Here is a 16,411-nt window from a genome sequence, read left to right as displayed (position 1 = left end):
TTATTTTCATGCTGTTTATGCACGTCATTTCACATATATACCCAGCACAGACTTATGTATTGCCCCGGTATCTTGTGTACTTAGTTATGTTAGAATTTTGAGAAGAATATCACGTAAGCATATTGTTGTTTATTTACTCCAGATCAAACGCATTTTTTCCAGCTCTTTGTTCCTTGCTCTTTAACCACCACGCTTTCGGATCCCTGCAACATCCCTGTTTTCTAATTCTCTGGTTCTTGCTATAGACAACATTATGGTAGAACTTCTCACTGGAGAAAGTATGCATTTCGCTGATGTCTTTGTCCAGAGTCACGGTAATTATGGCGGTTATGGTGGAGGCGGCGGCGGCGGCTACGGTGGTGGCGGCGGCGGCGGATGGGGCGGTGGTGGCGGTTATGAAGACAAAATGGGCGGCTTGGGCGGTGGTCTGAGAACGATTGATTGGGGGTCGCAAAAACTCGAGCGTTTTGAGAAGAATTTCTACGTCGAGGACAAGCGTGTTTCAGCTATGACTGACAGAGAGGTGGAAGACTTCCGGAAAACCAAAGAAATAAAGGTATGTGAGAATTTGTGGCACGCCAACAGTCGCTGATGGTTTCCTGAAGGTTCAAGGACGAGGTGTTCCCAGACCTGTCACATCTTTTGACGAGGCAGGGTTTCCTGAATATATTTTGGCATCAATTCGTGCACAAGGCTTTGCCGCGCCAACTCCCATTCAATGTCAAGCATGGCCTATGGCACTGAGTGGCAGAGATGTGGTTGCGATTGCTCAAACAGGGAGTGGGAAAACGATTTCCTTTGCTCTGCCTGCCATGCTTCACATCAATGCGTATGTGTCCATCTCACTTTCTAATCCTTTACTCACCGGGAATTAGTCAGCCTTTACTTGCGCCAGGCGATGGTCCGATCGCACTTGTCCTTGCGCCCACCCGTGAGCTTGCTGTACAAATTCAGCAGGAGTGTACGAAGTTTGGGTATGTTTGTCACCTCACTGTGTTGGCTGTTGCTGATGTATATAGGTCGAGCTCTCGCATCCGGAACACTGCCATTTACGGTGGCGCTCCCAAAGGTCCTCAAATTCGTGACCTGCAACGTGGCGTTGAGGTTGTGATCGCGACTCCTGGACGGCTCATCGATATGCTGGAGACATCAAAGACCAATCTTCGTCGCGTCACATATTTAGTCATGGATGAGGCCGATCGCATGTTGGACATGGGTTTCGAGCCCCAGATACGCAAGATTGTATCTCAGATTCGCCCTGATCGTCAGACACTGATGTTTAGTGCTACGTGGCCGAAGGATGTGCAGAAACTCGCAAATGTAAACATTCAATGTTTTGTGGTTGCATGATTAATCTCACTATTCACAGGACTTTTTAAAAGACATGATTCAGGTCAACATTGGGTCTATGGAACTCACTGCCAACCACAACATTCAGCAGATTGTCGAAGTCTGCAGCGACTTCGAGAAGCGTGCTAAGCTGATCAGACATCTTGATCAGATCAGCTCTGAGAACGCTAAGGTACTTATATTTGTCGGGACGAAACGCGTTGCGGACGACATCACCAAATACCTTCGCCAAGACGGCTGGCCAGCTCTCGCCATCCATGGCGACAAAGAACAGTATGTTTTATCTGTCACTCCCTCGATGTCTATTCAATATTCCCACAGGCGGGAACGTGATTGGGTTCTCGGGGAATTCAAGGCGGGTCGCTCACCCATATTGATTGCCACGGACGTTGCGTCCCGTGGTTTAGGTACGTGTGCCATTTCTTGCAAGCGCTCCATCAGGGACTCCTACAAATGGGAGGGCTTTCCGAGCACTCAGGTTAAAGTAGCAATGACCCGTTTTTGTATCTGGGTAGTGTTTGCTCGTGACTCTGGTGTTCACTAACGCGTGTAGCAAGACGGGATGAGTCATGTTTACACTGCTCTTCCTCCGTGCTTACAGCCAGGCTTGGGGGATAAATTTCTTCTCGAGCGAGACGTGCTATAGCAGAACCGCGTGATCACGAGAGGATTCCAAGTCGTCAAGGTTCCATCCGCCAAAGCATCCTGTGTCCTCCCGTCAGTGAGGGCCAAAGGGATTCAAAGTGCTATGGTCCCGGATGTGGAGCCCTCGTCACGGACTTCCTGGCTATATCTCTCGATATGTCCGCTGCTTCGCGCTTGGTACCTGTCTTCCTGGACCGCGATGCCCTTTGTTCATGCTACACGTCCCCCGATCTTGTGACGTGCCATGAATGATGTTTGTATGAAGTCGTCCAATCTTTGTTTCTTGTTGTGTTGGACGCGCTTGTATCTCTTTATTGTTGTCATGTTATTGATTGTGCAATGTGCTATATGTTGTCTGTTCCTATGTTATTCTCTTGTTCTGTACGTGACGCGGTTGCATTGCATTACTGGCATCACAGATGTCAAGGATGTCGGATATGTAATTGTGAGTGTTGTAGTGGTCCATTGCTGCTGATCAGCTGTTAACTTCCCTTTAGAACTACGACTTCCCAAACAACTGTGAAGATTATATCCATCGTATTGGCCGTACGGGAGTAAGTTGCTCTCACTCAGCCCACCAATTCTTGGTCTAACTTTTCTCAGCGTGCCGGCATGAAAGGTACCTCATACACGTACTTCACTACCGATAACTCGAAGTCTGCTCGCGAGTTGATATCCATCTTGCGTGAGGCGAAGGCCGATGTACCACAGCAACTAGAGGAAATGGCCATGTACAGTGGAGGAGGAGGAGGTCGCAGTAAGTCTTTATCACGTCCATATGTTTCGTATGCTCATTTGGCCATCCAGGTCGTTATGGCGGCGGAGGCCGCGGTCGTGGTGGAGGCGGCAGATATGGTGGCGGCGGTGGAGGCGGTGGTGGTGGTCACGGCGAATATGGCGGTGGCAGAGATCGGTGGTAGGCTTGACGACTTCTTGATCTGGATACATAGATGTCTCCCATATCCCTCTTAATCATGATTTTGCCATTTCTTCATCAAACACATTGAAAACAACGTGTTCGCTTTTGGTTACGTCTCATCTAAGAACTCAAACTCAACGGGGCGCCGCTTGTCGATCAGTTCATATAAGTTGGGAGGGAATGCGAATTCACTCATCAACACTTCAGCTCCCTCATGCTATAAACATGTGCATGAGGATCTGAGCGATTCAGAATCACGATTGCAGCAGGCGAATATTATGCTTTACAGCGTTTTGTTACGTAATATGTTCATCAAGAATTAGCTTGTTTGAGTCATTCTGATTATAGGTGGATGTTTATAGCAAGGCATCGGTACCTAGTCCCTCAGAAAGTCAGAGACCTTTCTTTTCGTTCAATACACCGATCACATTCTATTCGACCTTTAGCAATGGCAACAACTCCGAATGATCCTGGCTTGGTCACCCCCGAGTCTGATGGTCCTTCGAAAAGTGCAGGTGAGCAGACCTTTGTTACTCTGATAGTTTGACAATCTGATCGGCTGTCGTGTCTAGCGAAAAAGGAGGCCAAGAGGCTAGAGAAAGAGGCGAAGCTTGCTGCTAAACATCTCAAGCAAGCCACTAACACTCCTGCTGGCGAAAAGAAGGCAAAGGCGGACAAAGAGAAGAAAGAGCAGGAGCCTGCATTTGTAAACACCACTCCCAAGGGCGAGAAAAAAGGTGCGTTTCTCTTCACACTTTTTTTTATTTCTTGACACTGTATAGATATGTCTCAACCGATGGCAAGTGGGTATAATCCTATCGCAGTCGAGTCTGCTTGGTACGATTGGTGGGAGGCCCAAGGCTTCTTCAAACCTCAGACCACGGAAAATGGAGATACTAAACCAGAGGGTGTCTTCGTGGTTCCGATGCCTCCACCAAACGTCACCGGGAGCCTGCATATCGGTCACGCACTGACTATCGCCATTCAGGATTGCTTGATACGCTGGTAAATATGAATCCGTATCTGATATGATCGTTATACTCACAGTGACGATAGGAATCGAATGCTCGGAAAGACTACCCTCTTTGTCCCAGGTTTTGATCATGCTGGAATTTCGACACAATCCGTTGTTGAAAAACGGCTATACAAAGCGGAAGGCAAGACCCGACACGATCTCGGTCGAGAGGTGTTTTTGGGCAAGGTGATGGAGTGGAAAAATGAGTACGTGGTTACTTTTCAATGGGAACATTCTCTTACCTGGTGTTAGCTACCAAGCACGCATCACCGATCAATTAAGGAGACTTGGAGGAAGTTGTGACTGGGACCGTGTTGCCTTCACCATGAGTCCTGTGGGTGTAATTTCGAGTATCTCTTACATATCTAATCGACTGTTATCCAGTCGTTATCAAAAGCTGTTACTGAGACGTTTTGTCGGCTCCACGAGGATGGCATCATCTACCGCGCCAATCGACTTGTTAATTGGTGCGTTCAGTTGAATACTACCCTCTCAAACCTTGAGGTGAGTCAAAGAATCCATTCGTTGGCAACTGACACAAGTTGTGTTGCACAGGTGGACCAAAAACAACTCCTTGGCCGTACCTTACTTAACGTCCCAGGCTACGACCCGAAGGAAAAATTCGAATTTGGTGTCATTACCTCATTTGCATATCACATCGAAGGATCAGGTATGTTCTAATTGAAATTTATGCCGTCGTTTTCTTATTTTCATCAATAGATGAGCGGATTATCGTCGCTACGACCCGCCCGGAAACAATGCTTGGTGATACAGCTATTGCAGTACATCAAGATGATGATCGATACAAGGTAACATTCATGATCGATAAAAATCACAATCAATATTGAAATATGTTTGTAGCACCTTCATGGCAAGTTCGCCATTCATCCCTTCCTGAACAGGCGTCTTCCCATTATCTTTGATGAACATGTAGACAAAGAGTTTGGAACTGGTGCAGTGAAGATTACGCCGGCTCATGATCCGAATGATTATGAGGTTGGTGTCCGCCATGGACTTGATTTTATCAATATTTTGAATGATGATGGAACGTTCAATGACAATGCTGGAGAGCAATTCAAGGTGCGTCTGTGTGCGAAAACTACACCTTAATCTAAGCAATATGTATCATTCAGGGGATGAAACGCTTCCACGCTCGGCGTGAGGTCATAAAGAAGCTCACAGAATTGGGCCTGTTTGTCGAGACTAAGGACAATTCCATGCAGATCCCTATTTGCAGGTACGCGCCTGTGTCGATTCTAAGTCGATTGATGACTGAAATCGAGGTATTCTTACAGTAAATCAGGCGACATCATTGAGCCTGTCTTGAAGCCTCAATGGTGGGTAAATTGCCAACCTCTTGCTGCAGAAGCAATCAAGGTCGGTCACACTATATCTCGTTAGACTTTCTTTCAATGATCATTGCAGCGTACGAGGGCAGGCGAACTTTCGATTGGTCCCAAGCAGAGTGAAGCAGACTGGTATCGCTGGCTTGAAAACATACAGGACTGGTGTATCTCACGGCAATTATGGTGGGGTCACCGATGCCCAGCCTATTTCGTTCAAATTGAGGGAGAAGATATCGACGTGCGTATCTCAACGATCAGTTAAATGCTTGCGCACTTACTCTTGAATGTAGAGAACCGATGGAAAGAACTGGGTTGTAGGTCGGTCTGTGGAAGAAGCAACTGAGCGAGCGAAAATACTTGCAAATGGGAAGAATTTCACACTTGAGCAAGATGATGATGTCCTCGATACTTGGTTCTCTTCTGGGCTGTGGCCCTTCTCAATCCTGGGATGGCCAGAAAAGGCACGGTGTTTCATATGTAGTAAACTGACTGGTTTTAACCGTCTACCAACAGACTGTCGACTTCTCTCAGTATTACCCTGCTAGTATCCTAGAAACAGGCTGGGATATCCTTTTCTTCTGGGTGGCGCGTATGGTTCTCATGGGCATCTATCTTACCGGTCAGATGCCATTTTCTGAAGTACTTTGCCACGCGATGATTCGCGATGCTCATGGACGCAAAATGAGCAAGTCGCTCGGTAACGTCATTGACCCGATCGACGTCATCCATGGGCTGCCGCTTGAGCAACTCCACCAGAAATTGTATGAAGGTAATCTCGACGAGAAGGAGATTCTCAAGGCGATCGCTGGTCAGAAGAAGGATTTCCCGAAAGGCATTCCGGAATGTGGTACGGATGGGTTACGGTTCGCTCTCTGTGCATACTCAGGCGGCGGTAAAGTGATCATCACGGTGCGAACTACACATAACTGAGTTTGCGTTTTAGGCAGGGATATCAACCTGGAAATCTTGCGAGTGGAGGGATACCGCAAGTTCTGCAACAAAATTTTCAATGCCACGAAGTTTGCAATGCTCAAACTCGATGACGGTTTTTCGCCAGAGACATCCGCAAAGGTATGCCGCTTGTATGATGAGTTCTTTGGTTTACATTGCTTCTGAAGCCAACCGGAAATGAAAGTCTTGTGGAACGCTGGATCCTACACAAGCTCAACATAGCTGCGACACAGATCAACGCGCAGCTTCAAGAACGCAATTTTATGGCTGCGACCACGTCAGCTCATAATTTCTGGTTATACGAGCTTTGCGATGTCTATATTGTGCGACTGCTTTGCATCTGAATTTGTATCGATCTCATTTTTGTTCACAGGAGGCGATGAAACCTTTGACCGACGCATCGGTCCCCCTCCAGACTCGTAGGTCAGCCCAACAGACATTGTATACTTGCCTGGATCACGGTTTGCGCCTACTCCATCCGTTTATGCCCTTTGTTACCGAGGAGCTATGGCAACGACTGCCAAGGCGTCCGACAGACCCCACCCCCTCCATCATGATCGCGTCTTACCCCATAAATGTGGGTGATGCATCTGCCGTCCAAACTTACTTTTACTGAATCGATGCAGGACCCTGACTTTGTCAGTTCCGAAGAGGAAAAAGATTTTGATACAGTTCTAGCTGCCGTGCGCGCAGCTAGGTCGCTTGCTGCATCTTACAACCTCCAGTCCAACATCCAACGTGAGTTATTATACTTTGACTGCAGTTAGTACTGACATGTTGCCAGTATTTGTTCATTCCCAGACGGGCAAGGAGATTGATTTGTTCCGCTTGCAGACGCAAGCTATGATCACCTTAATCAAGGGATGCAGCGCTGTGAACGTCATCGAGGACGTGAAAGCCCTTCCCCCGGGGTGTGGGTCAGCCGTCATAAGTTCCACCATAACAGTCCACGTGTTAGTCAAGGTATGTGTGTAATAGCCTTGTGTTGTGAACATACTCTAACTCGTTCTATTATAAGGGACTTGTTGACCTTGATGCCGAGATAGCCAAGTGTGACAAGAAACTCACGCTTGCGCTCCTCAATCTGGAAAAGATCATGAAGATCATCTCACAGCCAGATTACGCTGAGACCGTGCCGTCTGTCGTGCAAATAACAAATGACGAGAAGGTGACGTTGCTTTCTTTTGACCGCCAAATCCAGAACGTTGCTAAACTTTGATTCTTAACCACAACAGAGGAAAACATTGGAGACGGAATGTACAACTCTCGAGCAATCCCGAGAGATGTTCGCGAAGTTGGCTAACTCTTAGAGTACATGTTAGCGAGTAGCAATCTAGGTACAACAGCGGCATAAAGAACTAAAATACGATATTGAGCACCTATTGTAGGACAAATGAGTTGGTTCTGAAAACTTCTCAGTAAATGGGCACTCCCAGAGATTGGCCAATTTAATATTTGACATTCATCGTCATTGATTATTTGGAGCCCACCATGCATCATTTCATTTACCAGCATCACATCTTTATTCTGTTGTATTCCCATAGAATTGAACATATGTCAGTCATCGACCACACATTTCCACGTGGAGAGTTAGCCAATGGTTGCGCGGAAGTCAAAGAAGGCACAGACCTTAGCAATAAAGGACGGTGATCTAGTCTAACCCACTTTCCATGGAAAGAATGTTCAGTGATACAATTTCGTATATATGCTGTTCACCGCAGTCTTTCGTACATCTTGAAGTCCTGTGACTTCCAGGGGAAAGGATCGCCATCAGTGGCATCATCTCTAAATCTTGTGTCAGCGCCACACTCAGCACATAGGTCCGAGGTGCATACTCCTGAGGACCAAGGACACGCAGCCCTCGTATGTGGGTATCCTTTCCGCTCATGTGGTTCTGCACCACGATAACTTGCAGCACGTACGCATGTACAGGTTTACTAGAGAAGGGTTAACGAAGATCGAGCAGTGTTGCAAAAAGAATTCACAATGAGTTTCCATCTTCGTCAGGTTCTGAGGAAACATCAAACGTTATCCAGCCGTCCGGTTTCTCCAGAGTAGCGACTCGTACATCTTGAAGGTCGCTGGGACCAGTTCCTGCGCGGATAGCAAGAGTTGATGGGGTGTATGAGTCATCCTGTGGCCAACTAAGGTAGATACTGATTTTCTGAGTTGACTTCAGTCAACGCTGGTGGTACATGCGAAATCGTCACTGTACCTGAATTGCCACTTTGCGAGGGAACTCCACAGTGATAAAATGAGGCTGGGGGCCATCAGAACTGAACAAGACCTCCTCAGTCAGGCCGAGCACATCAGAATGAGATCACGCTCACTGCCAGAACGTATCGGGATCCCCATCTCTAAGGCACTCTGCACCAAACCCAAATTTGTATGAGGAAACTGACCACTTGGCAAGGTGTCCAATATCTGGCCATGGTAGTACGGGGGGCGTGCGAGCTGCAGGAAGCTGGATGAGCATTACTCACTCACAGGCTGGTTTGAGCACGATCAAAGAACTCGAGCGAACCTGAATGCATGAGAGGGAGACCATCCTTTGGGATTTGTAGACCATTTTGTATAACCGCTGTTGCTGCGGACGGGGGTTCTGCAGTTGCGGTTGTGGTAATGTTCGAGTTAGTAGTGGCCATTGTTGATGTCCAGCATTGAGGTATATGGAGTGATTTGTCCTCTTCAGATGATATCAGTGATACTTGTCTATGTAGTCGCCCTGATACACAGTATTTGATTCGGGTGCGGCAGTTTCGTCTGGCTGGGGAATTAGATACAGTAAAGCAGCCAATAATTAATAGTAGTTCAGATCAAGTTCAGATCGCCCAGATATTAATGGCGTTCAAAGTAAATTTCACAGAGCTCGCTAAGCTCTGTAAAACTCGGTAAACTCGGTCAAAAATAAGATTTGTCAAACACTACGGCTTGGGCCGGCATCGATCGGAGTCCCAAAAGACATGCCTGCCCTACGACCACGACTTCGTCGCTCTGCGCGACTACAGATACAGTCTCAAATCATCTCCCCGCGACGTTGCAAGACCGGGCTGAAATTTATGGAGCCACCACCAGCTCCTCCTGCACGGGGAAAGGGAAAACGCGGCAGAGGAGGTAAAGATAGAGCTACTACTTCTCCTACTATCTCTATCAGCTGGCAAGCGGTTCCCCAGTGGACCAATAGGCTGGTTGACTACCTCGTTGGACACCCACCAGATTGCCGCATTCTGTTCGCCAGTGAAAAGAAGAATCCAGCCAACTGTGAAGCTGAGGGCTGCCCCTCAGGCAAAGACAAAAATGAAATCCATGCTGTCATTGCAAGGGTTATTTCTCTGATGATCCTCAATATGTGGTGCTCTACGCCTCGAATCCCAACAAATTTCGGGACTCTGTATATAATCGCATCGTGGCATAAGTGATCCCCCCCTATTTTTATAATCATCAATGCTGATCGCTGATCACAGCCTCCGCACTAAATTTCGTGACATTCGTGCTGAATTTGAGTCCATGGGTGCAGGCATCGTGCCCATCGATTCAGAGACAAGCGTGAATTTGCATTGTGAGTCTTCTCCTCCCTACATGAATTCTTCTAATTAAATTTGTAGGTAAATATGAGAAGGACTTTCCCTAGTACGATCAGCTCTACTCCATCTGGGGCTCCCATCCATCATTCTCCGCCAAAACGTCATCGTCAAAGCCGGGCGTTGATCACACAAGTGATCTCTTTTCTCTCACCCGTCCTTTGGGTGGCTCTCTTCGTCCCCCCGCTTCCTCCAGCACTGATCCCGGCTCTCCCATGCAACTTGGCAACACGCCTCTCCCCAATGCTCCAGCTGGCGGCGTTGCTGGGTTGTCAACTGGACCCACTTATGACTACCTTCCTCCAAATGCTCATGCAGGTGGTGCCACAGCCGCGGCACCACCTACCTCCCCCCAATTTTATCACACTCCCCCTGCTCCAAACGCTCATGCAGGTGGTGCTGCAGCCGCGGCACCACCTACCTCCCCCTTTTGTCACACTCCCCCTGCTCCTGGAGGCAGTGGTGGTAGCCCTTCGCAATGGAACTATGTGCCACCGCCCCCAAGCACTCACACCAACAGTTCTGCTGGGTCCCCTGTTTTTCGTTACCCACCGCTTCCCTCTGGTGCTACATCTCACGACGGTACTTACTCTCCCGTCGCTCATTCCCCTACTGATGATTATAATTTTGACGGTATCTACGATGACAACCCTCTTGCGGGTGAGATGGAGGATCTTAATATGGATTCCCTGGATGAAATTACTCACGACGACAGCAACACTATCAGCCTGGACAGCCTGCCAAGACGCAGGGCTGGGAAGAAGCGCCAGGAGCCCCCTTCCCCCCCTCCCCTACTACTACCTCTCATACGCAACAGGTGCCCCCCCACACTTCCGTCCAGCATGTTAGCCAGGTGATGATGCGTGAAAAGAGTAAATCGGGCTCTATGGCATCATCAGGGTCGCGCTCGTTGTCGCACTCTCGAAAGCCATCATCATCTCACGAGCTGTCATCGCAACAGTCCTCCCCAACAGCGCAAACATCTGTCTCGACGATGCCAGCAAGTTCAGTCTCCAAACGTCTCCGGACGGAGATTCGTGAGCAAATGGATGCACTCAACGACGACCTGGAAAGTATTCACTCTGACAAGCTAACCTTATATCAGCTGAAGAACAAGCGCCTTATGGTGAAGCTCAACGCTAGTCGCCAGGACAAGGAGCATCATCTGATGCGTGAGGAGCATATGGATGAGCGCGCAGATGCTGCCATAGTCCATCAGCGCATGAAGGAGGCTAAAGAGGTAGATATTCGCCTACGTGAAGCGGATGCCGCCGCTTTTGCCTTGGAAGCAGATGTTCTACGCCTCTGGATTCAGTGGGCCCAGCTCAATGCCCAGGGTGGCAAACCTGCTGGTACCTGACTTCTCGTGTCATCATCATCATCACGTTCTTGCGCCACCATCATCATCATGTTCTCGCATCGTCGTTGTCATCATCACCTTCTCGCATCGTCGTTGTCATCATCATCACCTTCTCGCGTCGTCATCGTCATCATCACATTCTCGTGTCGTTGTTGTTGTGTTCTCGTGTCGTTGTTGTTATGTTCTCGCATCGTTATGCTCTTACATGTCTTGGATGTTATATGTCTTGTTATGTTTGCATGTAGTGTTCTCACATATGGCCACAAGTTGATCACTAGTTGTAAAATTTAGTAGTACATTTGTTTAGCTATACACAATGCTACTCTGCTTGTTTGCTCAATCTGCCTGATGGTGTGCTTGTGAATGAGGGCTATCAAACAACAAATCCATCAGCCTTGCCCTGTGAGCTTGACCTGGAGTGCCTCCATAAGACCTATCACCCACTACTTCATCACCATCTGGTCCTTCATCCTCATGGCATATAGTATTGTTCCCCTCTTGAACAGCCCATACAAGTGTGGATTTCTTGCGAATCTCCTCGAAGTGGATGATCATATTATGAAGGATTAGGCAACACCTAACCCAATGCAGAGTGACCTGAAGATCCTTCTGGTTCTGAAGTGGGTGCCTAAGTTCCTTGAGAGACTGGAATCGTCCTTTCAAAGCTGCAAATGCATGTTCAACACGAACACGGACCTATATGAATAAAAAATCAGTGAAAATTGCAAAAATCAGCAAAAAAAATTAGAAATACCCGAGAGAGGTTAATATTGAAGGATTTCTGGTCCCTGGTCAACCTCCCATTACGTGGCTTCTTGAAAGGGGCAATGCACCACTTCTCAAGTGGGTAGGCACTATCTGCCCAAATCCAATGGTCCTCTGGAAGAAGAGTGTCATGCTCCTGATAAACACGAGTGGATTTGAAGGCATAAGCATCATGTGTACTGCCAGGGTTACCCAGTGAATAATCAACTATGAGGAGGTTATGGGGCATAATGATTGCCTGAATTTTTTATTAATTTCTGACCGTTAGAATAAGAGAAAAAAAATACCTGACAGTTGAGGGAATAGTTAGACTTCCTGTCATAAAATGCCTCACCATAAAGACCAGGTTTTTCATACAAATTAATGGCAGAACCATCAATTGCAAAAATACCATTTCTCCACTCAGGGCAGGACCTAGCCTCAACAAATTGCTGAGCACGCTCAGCATCTTCGGAGTCAGGAGTAGGAAATTGGATGAATGTGTCATGCAGATCAAGGAGGGCAATCATGACACGGTTGCTGCAATTGATTACTGACCCCACACTAACACCTACCCATTGACCCACATCTTCTGGGGAAATGGCATTGCCATAGTGCCCAGCGTGGTTGAGAAAAATGGCTAGTTGAATAGCAACTGGAAGCTGGGGGTTATTGGACTGATTAGTGAAGATGGGGTGACCTGAGATGTGATCAAGGATATCGTCAAAGATCTCTGGATTGACACGTAGTTTCTTCCGGAAGAGATGAGTGCGAGATGTCCCAAAATCATGAAGGAGGTGAATTTGAGGGGCCCGCATAGGAGGTGCATCTGGCTTTTGAAGGACACGTGCCCTTGAGACCTCATCACGAAGGGAAGTGATAGTGTCATGAAGGCGGTCGTAATGTGCAGCAACATGGGTGCTTTCATCATCTGAGTCTGAGTCCGAGTCCGAGTCTGAATAGTCAGATAATTGTGGGGTAAGAGGAGATGGAGGAGTGAGGACCATATCCAAGTCAGAATCAGAATCAGAGTCGGAAAAGTTGGATAGAGTCATAGTATGAAGTGCATGCTTGTACTTGGAAATGGTTAAGGCTAATTCTGCCTCATCCAGTTCATCAAGCAGCTGGTTGCATAGGGAAAGACGGGGCATGATGAGGTTCAGGAGACACCAATATGAATATGCTTATCGATCCTTATCGATCCTTATCGATCAGCTTACCACTCTGTGTGAATGAAATCCAAATATGGGGTCAGAGTTTAAATTTTCCTTTTGTGGTAACAAGCACTCTGGTGCAGCACCGGCACCATCAACGACGACAACACTCTAGTGCCCGTTTGGCATCTCTCACACCACCCTCATCATGTTCCTTTGCCGTCCACCAGGGGAGTCGAGGACGGATCTCATAGTGCTGCCCATCGTCAACGTCCTCAAACTAACATGCCGCTCTCGAATCCAGTTGTGTCCAACTGCAGCTCTCACGTCTATTCCTCTCCATGCAGCTCACCCGTTTCAAACAAAGGCAGATTGTTTGAGGTTCCTGTCCGCATCCCGCCAAAACTCACAAAAGACCCACAGCGACCCGCTTTCATTCACTACCTTCGCAAACTTCTCCCTTCCTCCTCCCGCACGAATGCACTCCGTCCTATTCGGAACCATGAACCTCGCGATCCGCTGGACGTATGTTTCTTCTTTCTGTTGCCTTCGCAGTCAATTTGACCCTCACCTTGTAGTTCCCTGCTACGTTGCCCTTACCTCCAAATTACTCTCCCTCGGGGCAGGCCACAACTCAGGTGCATTCATATATGGATCCCGGCGATACAAGTGTTCACCATTGTCATCACATTTTCAGCTTACATTTTCAGTCTCGATCCGCACGACTAGTACCACCTGCCCCTCAGTCCAGTCTTACAATTTGCATTTCGTCATGAGAGACGAACGTTCGCAGGCTTACAATCCTCTCTGAAACGGTCACTATGATAGTTCATATGTAGCTTATTTTGTACTTAGTACAGTAATCCATCTGCGCATCTGCGCCTCTTCACCTTCCCAAACACTAAGTCTCTCTTCAAAGTCCGACCATGATGCCGAACGGAGCCGTACTTGTGTTAACGTTTTTCAGACCGATTTAACTGACGTTTACCGAGCTTTACCAAGCTTTACCGAGCTTAGCGAGCTCTGTGAAATTTACTTTGAACACCATTATTATGTCACATTTATGAACGACCAATGTCACGTTTATGAACGACCAATGTCACACACTGGACGCACGATGTCACACGTGCCCTCTCGTCTCATATCCCATGGCTTTGAGTTTGAGGATGCCCGTGCAAATTCTAAAATCCAATGCACTTAACTAGCAACTACTACACCTCCAAATGACAAGGTGACTCCTGAGATTCTCAACTTATTATCTCCACAGATGGCGAACTAACTTTGCTTTTTTCACAAGGATAACTCCTCACAGATATATATAAGCTCGTTTCCTCAGGCTGTTTTTTGTGTTTTGACCTGATCGCTGCAGAAGATCGAGGGCTTCGACTCATTGGCATAACATATTTGTGAGTTGATTCCCCATGCTTTCAATTCTCGAGTTTTCATCGCAGACTCCATTTTCACTACCCCATGGATATTTCAACCTATATCGGTTGTGGAAACAATTACAAGATCCAGAAACAACTTTCTCAGCATGCTTTGGCATGTGAGCAGAACCGTGCGTTTATCCTGAACTGAGTTCATGACTGACGAGGGAGGAAAAAGGAAACTGCAAGCAAGAGTCAAGCTATGTGATACTCAAATGGGGAGTCATATTTCAGTGGAGACATTGTGGGACAGATAAGATCAACCTTGTGGAGACTAGGGGTTCGCTGTGTGAACTTATAACCTTGCTCTGGAGAATTTTTCATTTGTGGGAACACCTTATGCAAATTTTCATCCCAGGACGATAAATGCCTTCATGGGAAGCAAGATCTTAATTTGAATATGTTTCTTCAAATTTCTTTCCAGACCGTTTCATCATTTACAATAAGTAGGCACTGATAATGCTGTTTTGTGTCAGTCCATGTTCTGGATACATTGATACGTTCAGCTCACCTTAAGGTTACTGCAAGTATCCCAGGTAAACATCATTTGTCCGAATCTAGGGAGGACGAAGGGACTGAAGAAGGGCCGCCACATAAGAGACCTAAGATGGCTGCCAAGGCAAGTGGTTCAAAAGTCTGATATGATGTTCTGTTACCTTGCGGAGCAAGGTCTATCGGAGTTGAGCAAAATGTGTAATGGCAAGCGAGACCAAACAACAATGTCATTTTTCTCCATACACCCTCAACCATAGAGATACATCGCTTCCCTGAAATATCAATACAGAGGCAGACTATAGAAACTGGATAAATGAGATAGGGAGACTACCTCACACTATTTTACCGAAATATAAATACAAGGCCTCAGAAACCAGAAAGACAGGATAATGAGACTACATCACAATAACTGCTGAGCATCCAGTCTATCCAACATCATAATATCACTTACCTTTTTTCAGATCTTGGACAACGACACTTCTGCATTGTGATGCGTTTTTTTAACCTTTGGTTCATCATCACGTGTAGTCTTGGGATGTGGCCATTTATAAGCTGATGTATGATGCCTTGGCGCAGGCCTTAAAATAACGATCCTCTCGACATTGGCTTGAAAGCTGTCGAATTGCTGAATATGCCACTGGTGAATGCAGAAATGCACTTCCACAATCGCTCCATTCATAACCTTGTTGGCCATAGATGGTTCGACGAGATGTCCATCATGAAACAGAGGTAAGGGAATTGCTTGATAATTATACTTTAACCCATTGAACTCAGTGCTAAACTGGTCAGAAATGGGCCAGTTATGAGTTTCTTCGTCCATCTGAGGAGCATTTGGTGCACCTTGTCCATGAGGGGAATCAGGCATAGCATCATCCTCGTATCAAAGTAAGCTGATATCAAAGTATTTCACAAATCTCACTTACCTGCATAGAGAAAATGTTCTTGATACATCGCACCCCAATGTTCCAGTCACATCTTCAAACAACATATTCTTGCAGTGTCCACTTTTCCCAACTTGATTTTGCATTGCATTCAATGTAGCCACAGAAGTATCAAAATCCATTCTGAGTTCGTGGTCAGCAGGATGACAAAGGTGAAATTGATACTTGGCTTTAACAAGGGGACTGATGTTGCTATTCATATGATTTCCCGCAGGTCTGCACTTGAGACGATATGGAGACACACGGCCAACAATAATGCCTGTGAATGGTGTGTGGTCCTCCTGTTTGGCTAACTCAAGTCCACTTTCTGTATGTTGCCACATAGTAGTGCTCATAATACCAGGAGAACCGATGTAGATGAGGAATCTTGACTATACGTGAAAACACTTAAAACAAAAGGGGTGCTCAACAGCAAGACCGGGATACGAGACAACGACTCGACCCAAAGGACAACCACTGAGAGAAGTTCCTCGAAATAAAGTG

The 16,411-nt window shown here is 46.9% G+C and overlaps 4 protein-coding genes across 4 annotated transcripts; 3 read left to right on the top strand and 1 right to left on the bottom strand.

The window, feature by feature from the left end:
• The first annotated feature begins 162 nt into the window (after window positions 1–162).
• F5891DRAFT_1008946 (P-loop containing nucleoside triphosphate hydrolase protein) lies at window positions 163–2,994 on the top strand. Its single transcript, XM_041360562.1, has 10 exons — window positions 163–556; window positions 606–829; window positions 876–974; window positions 1,020–1,320; window positions 1,370–1,623; window positions 1,672–1,757; window positions 2,415–2,440; window positions 2,493–2,549; window positions 2,599–2,752; window positions 2,803–2,994. Exons 1-10 carry the CDS (start codon window positions 254–256, stop codon window positions 2,913–2,915), a joined length of 1,617 nt encoding a protein of 538 aa, XP_041230933.1. The 5' UTR covers window positions 163–253; the 3' UTR covers window positions 2,916–2,994.
• Window positions 2,995–3,362: 368 nt separating this feature from the next.
• Window positions 3,363–7,445, top strand: F5891DRAFT_1126150 (tRNA synthetases class I-domain-containing protein; the record flags this gene model as incomplete). Its single annotated transcript, XM_041364054.1, has 20 exons — window positions 3,363–3,429; window positions 3,487–3,651; window positions 3,697–3,919; window positions 3,971–4,135; window positions 4,182–4,263; window positions 4,314–4,433; window positions 4,485–4,599; window positions 4,650–4,738; window positions 4,791–5,009; window positions 5,063–5,166; window positions 5,225–5,306; window positions 5,355–5,513; window positions 5,566–5,736; window positions 5,789–6,167; window positions 6,219–6,346; window positions 6,394–6,549; window positions 6,600–6,803; window positions 6,853–6,964; window positions 7,011–7,189; window positions 7,245–7,445. 20 exons carry the CDS (start codon window positions 3,363–3,365, stop codon window positions 7,443–7,445), a joined length of 3,120 nt encoding a protein of 1,039 aa, XP_041230932.1.
• A 493-nt stretch (window positions 7,446–7,938) lies between these two features.
• On the bottom strand, window positions 7,939–8,871 carry F5891DRAFT_943912 (anaphase-promoting complex subunit 10; the record flags this gene model as incomplete). Its single annotated transcript, XM_041374510.1, has 6 exons — window positions 7,939–8,011; window positions 8,062–8,163; window positions 8,212–8,390; window positions 8,442–8,502; window positions 8,557–8,680; window positions 8,751–8,871. The coding sequence occupies 6 exons, from the start codon at window positions 8,869–8,871 to the stop codon at window positions 7,939–7,941; spliced, it is 660 nt and encodes a 219-aa protein (XP_041230931.1).
• Window positions 8,872–9,189: 318 nt separating this feature from the next.
• F5891DRAFT_1183300 (uncharacterized protein) lies at window positions 9,190–11,167 on the top strand (the record flags this gene model as incomplete). Its single annotated transcript, XM_041366263.1, has 5 exons — window positions 9,190–9,641; window positions 9,691–9,772; window positions 9,858–10,651; window positions 10,707–10,844; window positions 10,882–11,167. The coding sequence occupies 5 exons, from the start codon at window positions 9,190–9,192 to the stop codon at window positions 11,165–11,167; spliced, it is 1,752 nt and encodes a 583-aa protein (XP_041230930.1).
• Between the last annotated feature and the right edge of the window lie 5,244 nt (window positions 11,168–16,411).

Source organism: Suillus fuscotomentosus, assembly GCF_016647785.1.
Source record: "Suillus fuscotomentosus strain FC203 chromosome Unknown F5891scaffold_7, whole genome shotgun sequence".
Lineage (NCBI taxonomy): Eukaryota > Fungi > Basidiomycota > Agaricomycetes > Boletales > Suillaceae > Suillus > Suillus fuscotomentosus.
This window is presented reverse-complemented; position numbering and strand designations above follow the sequence as displayed.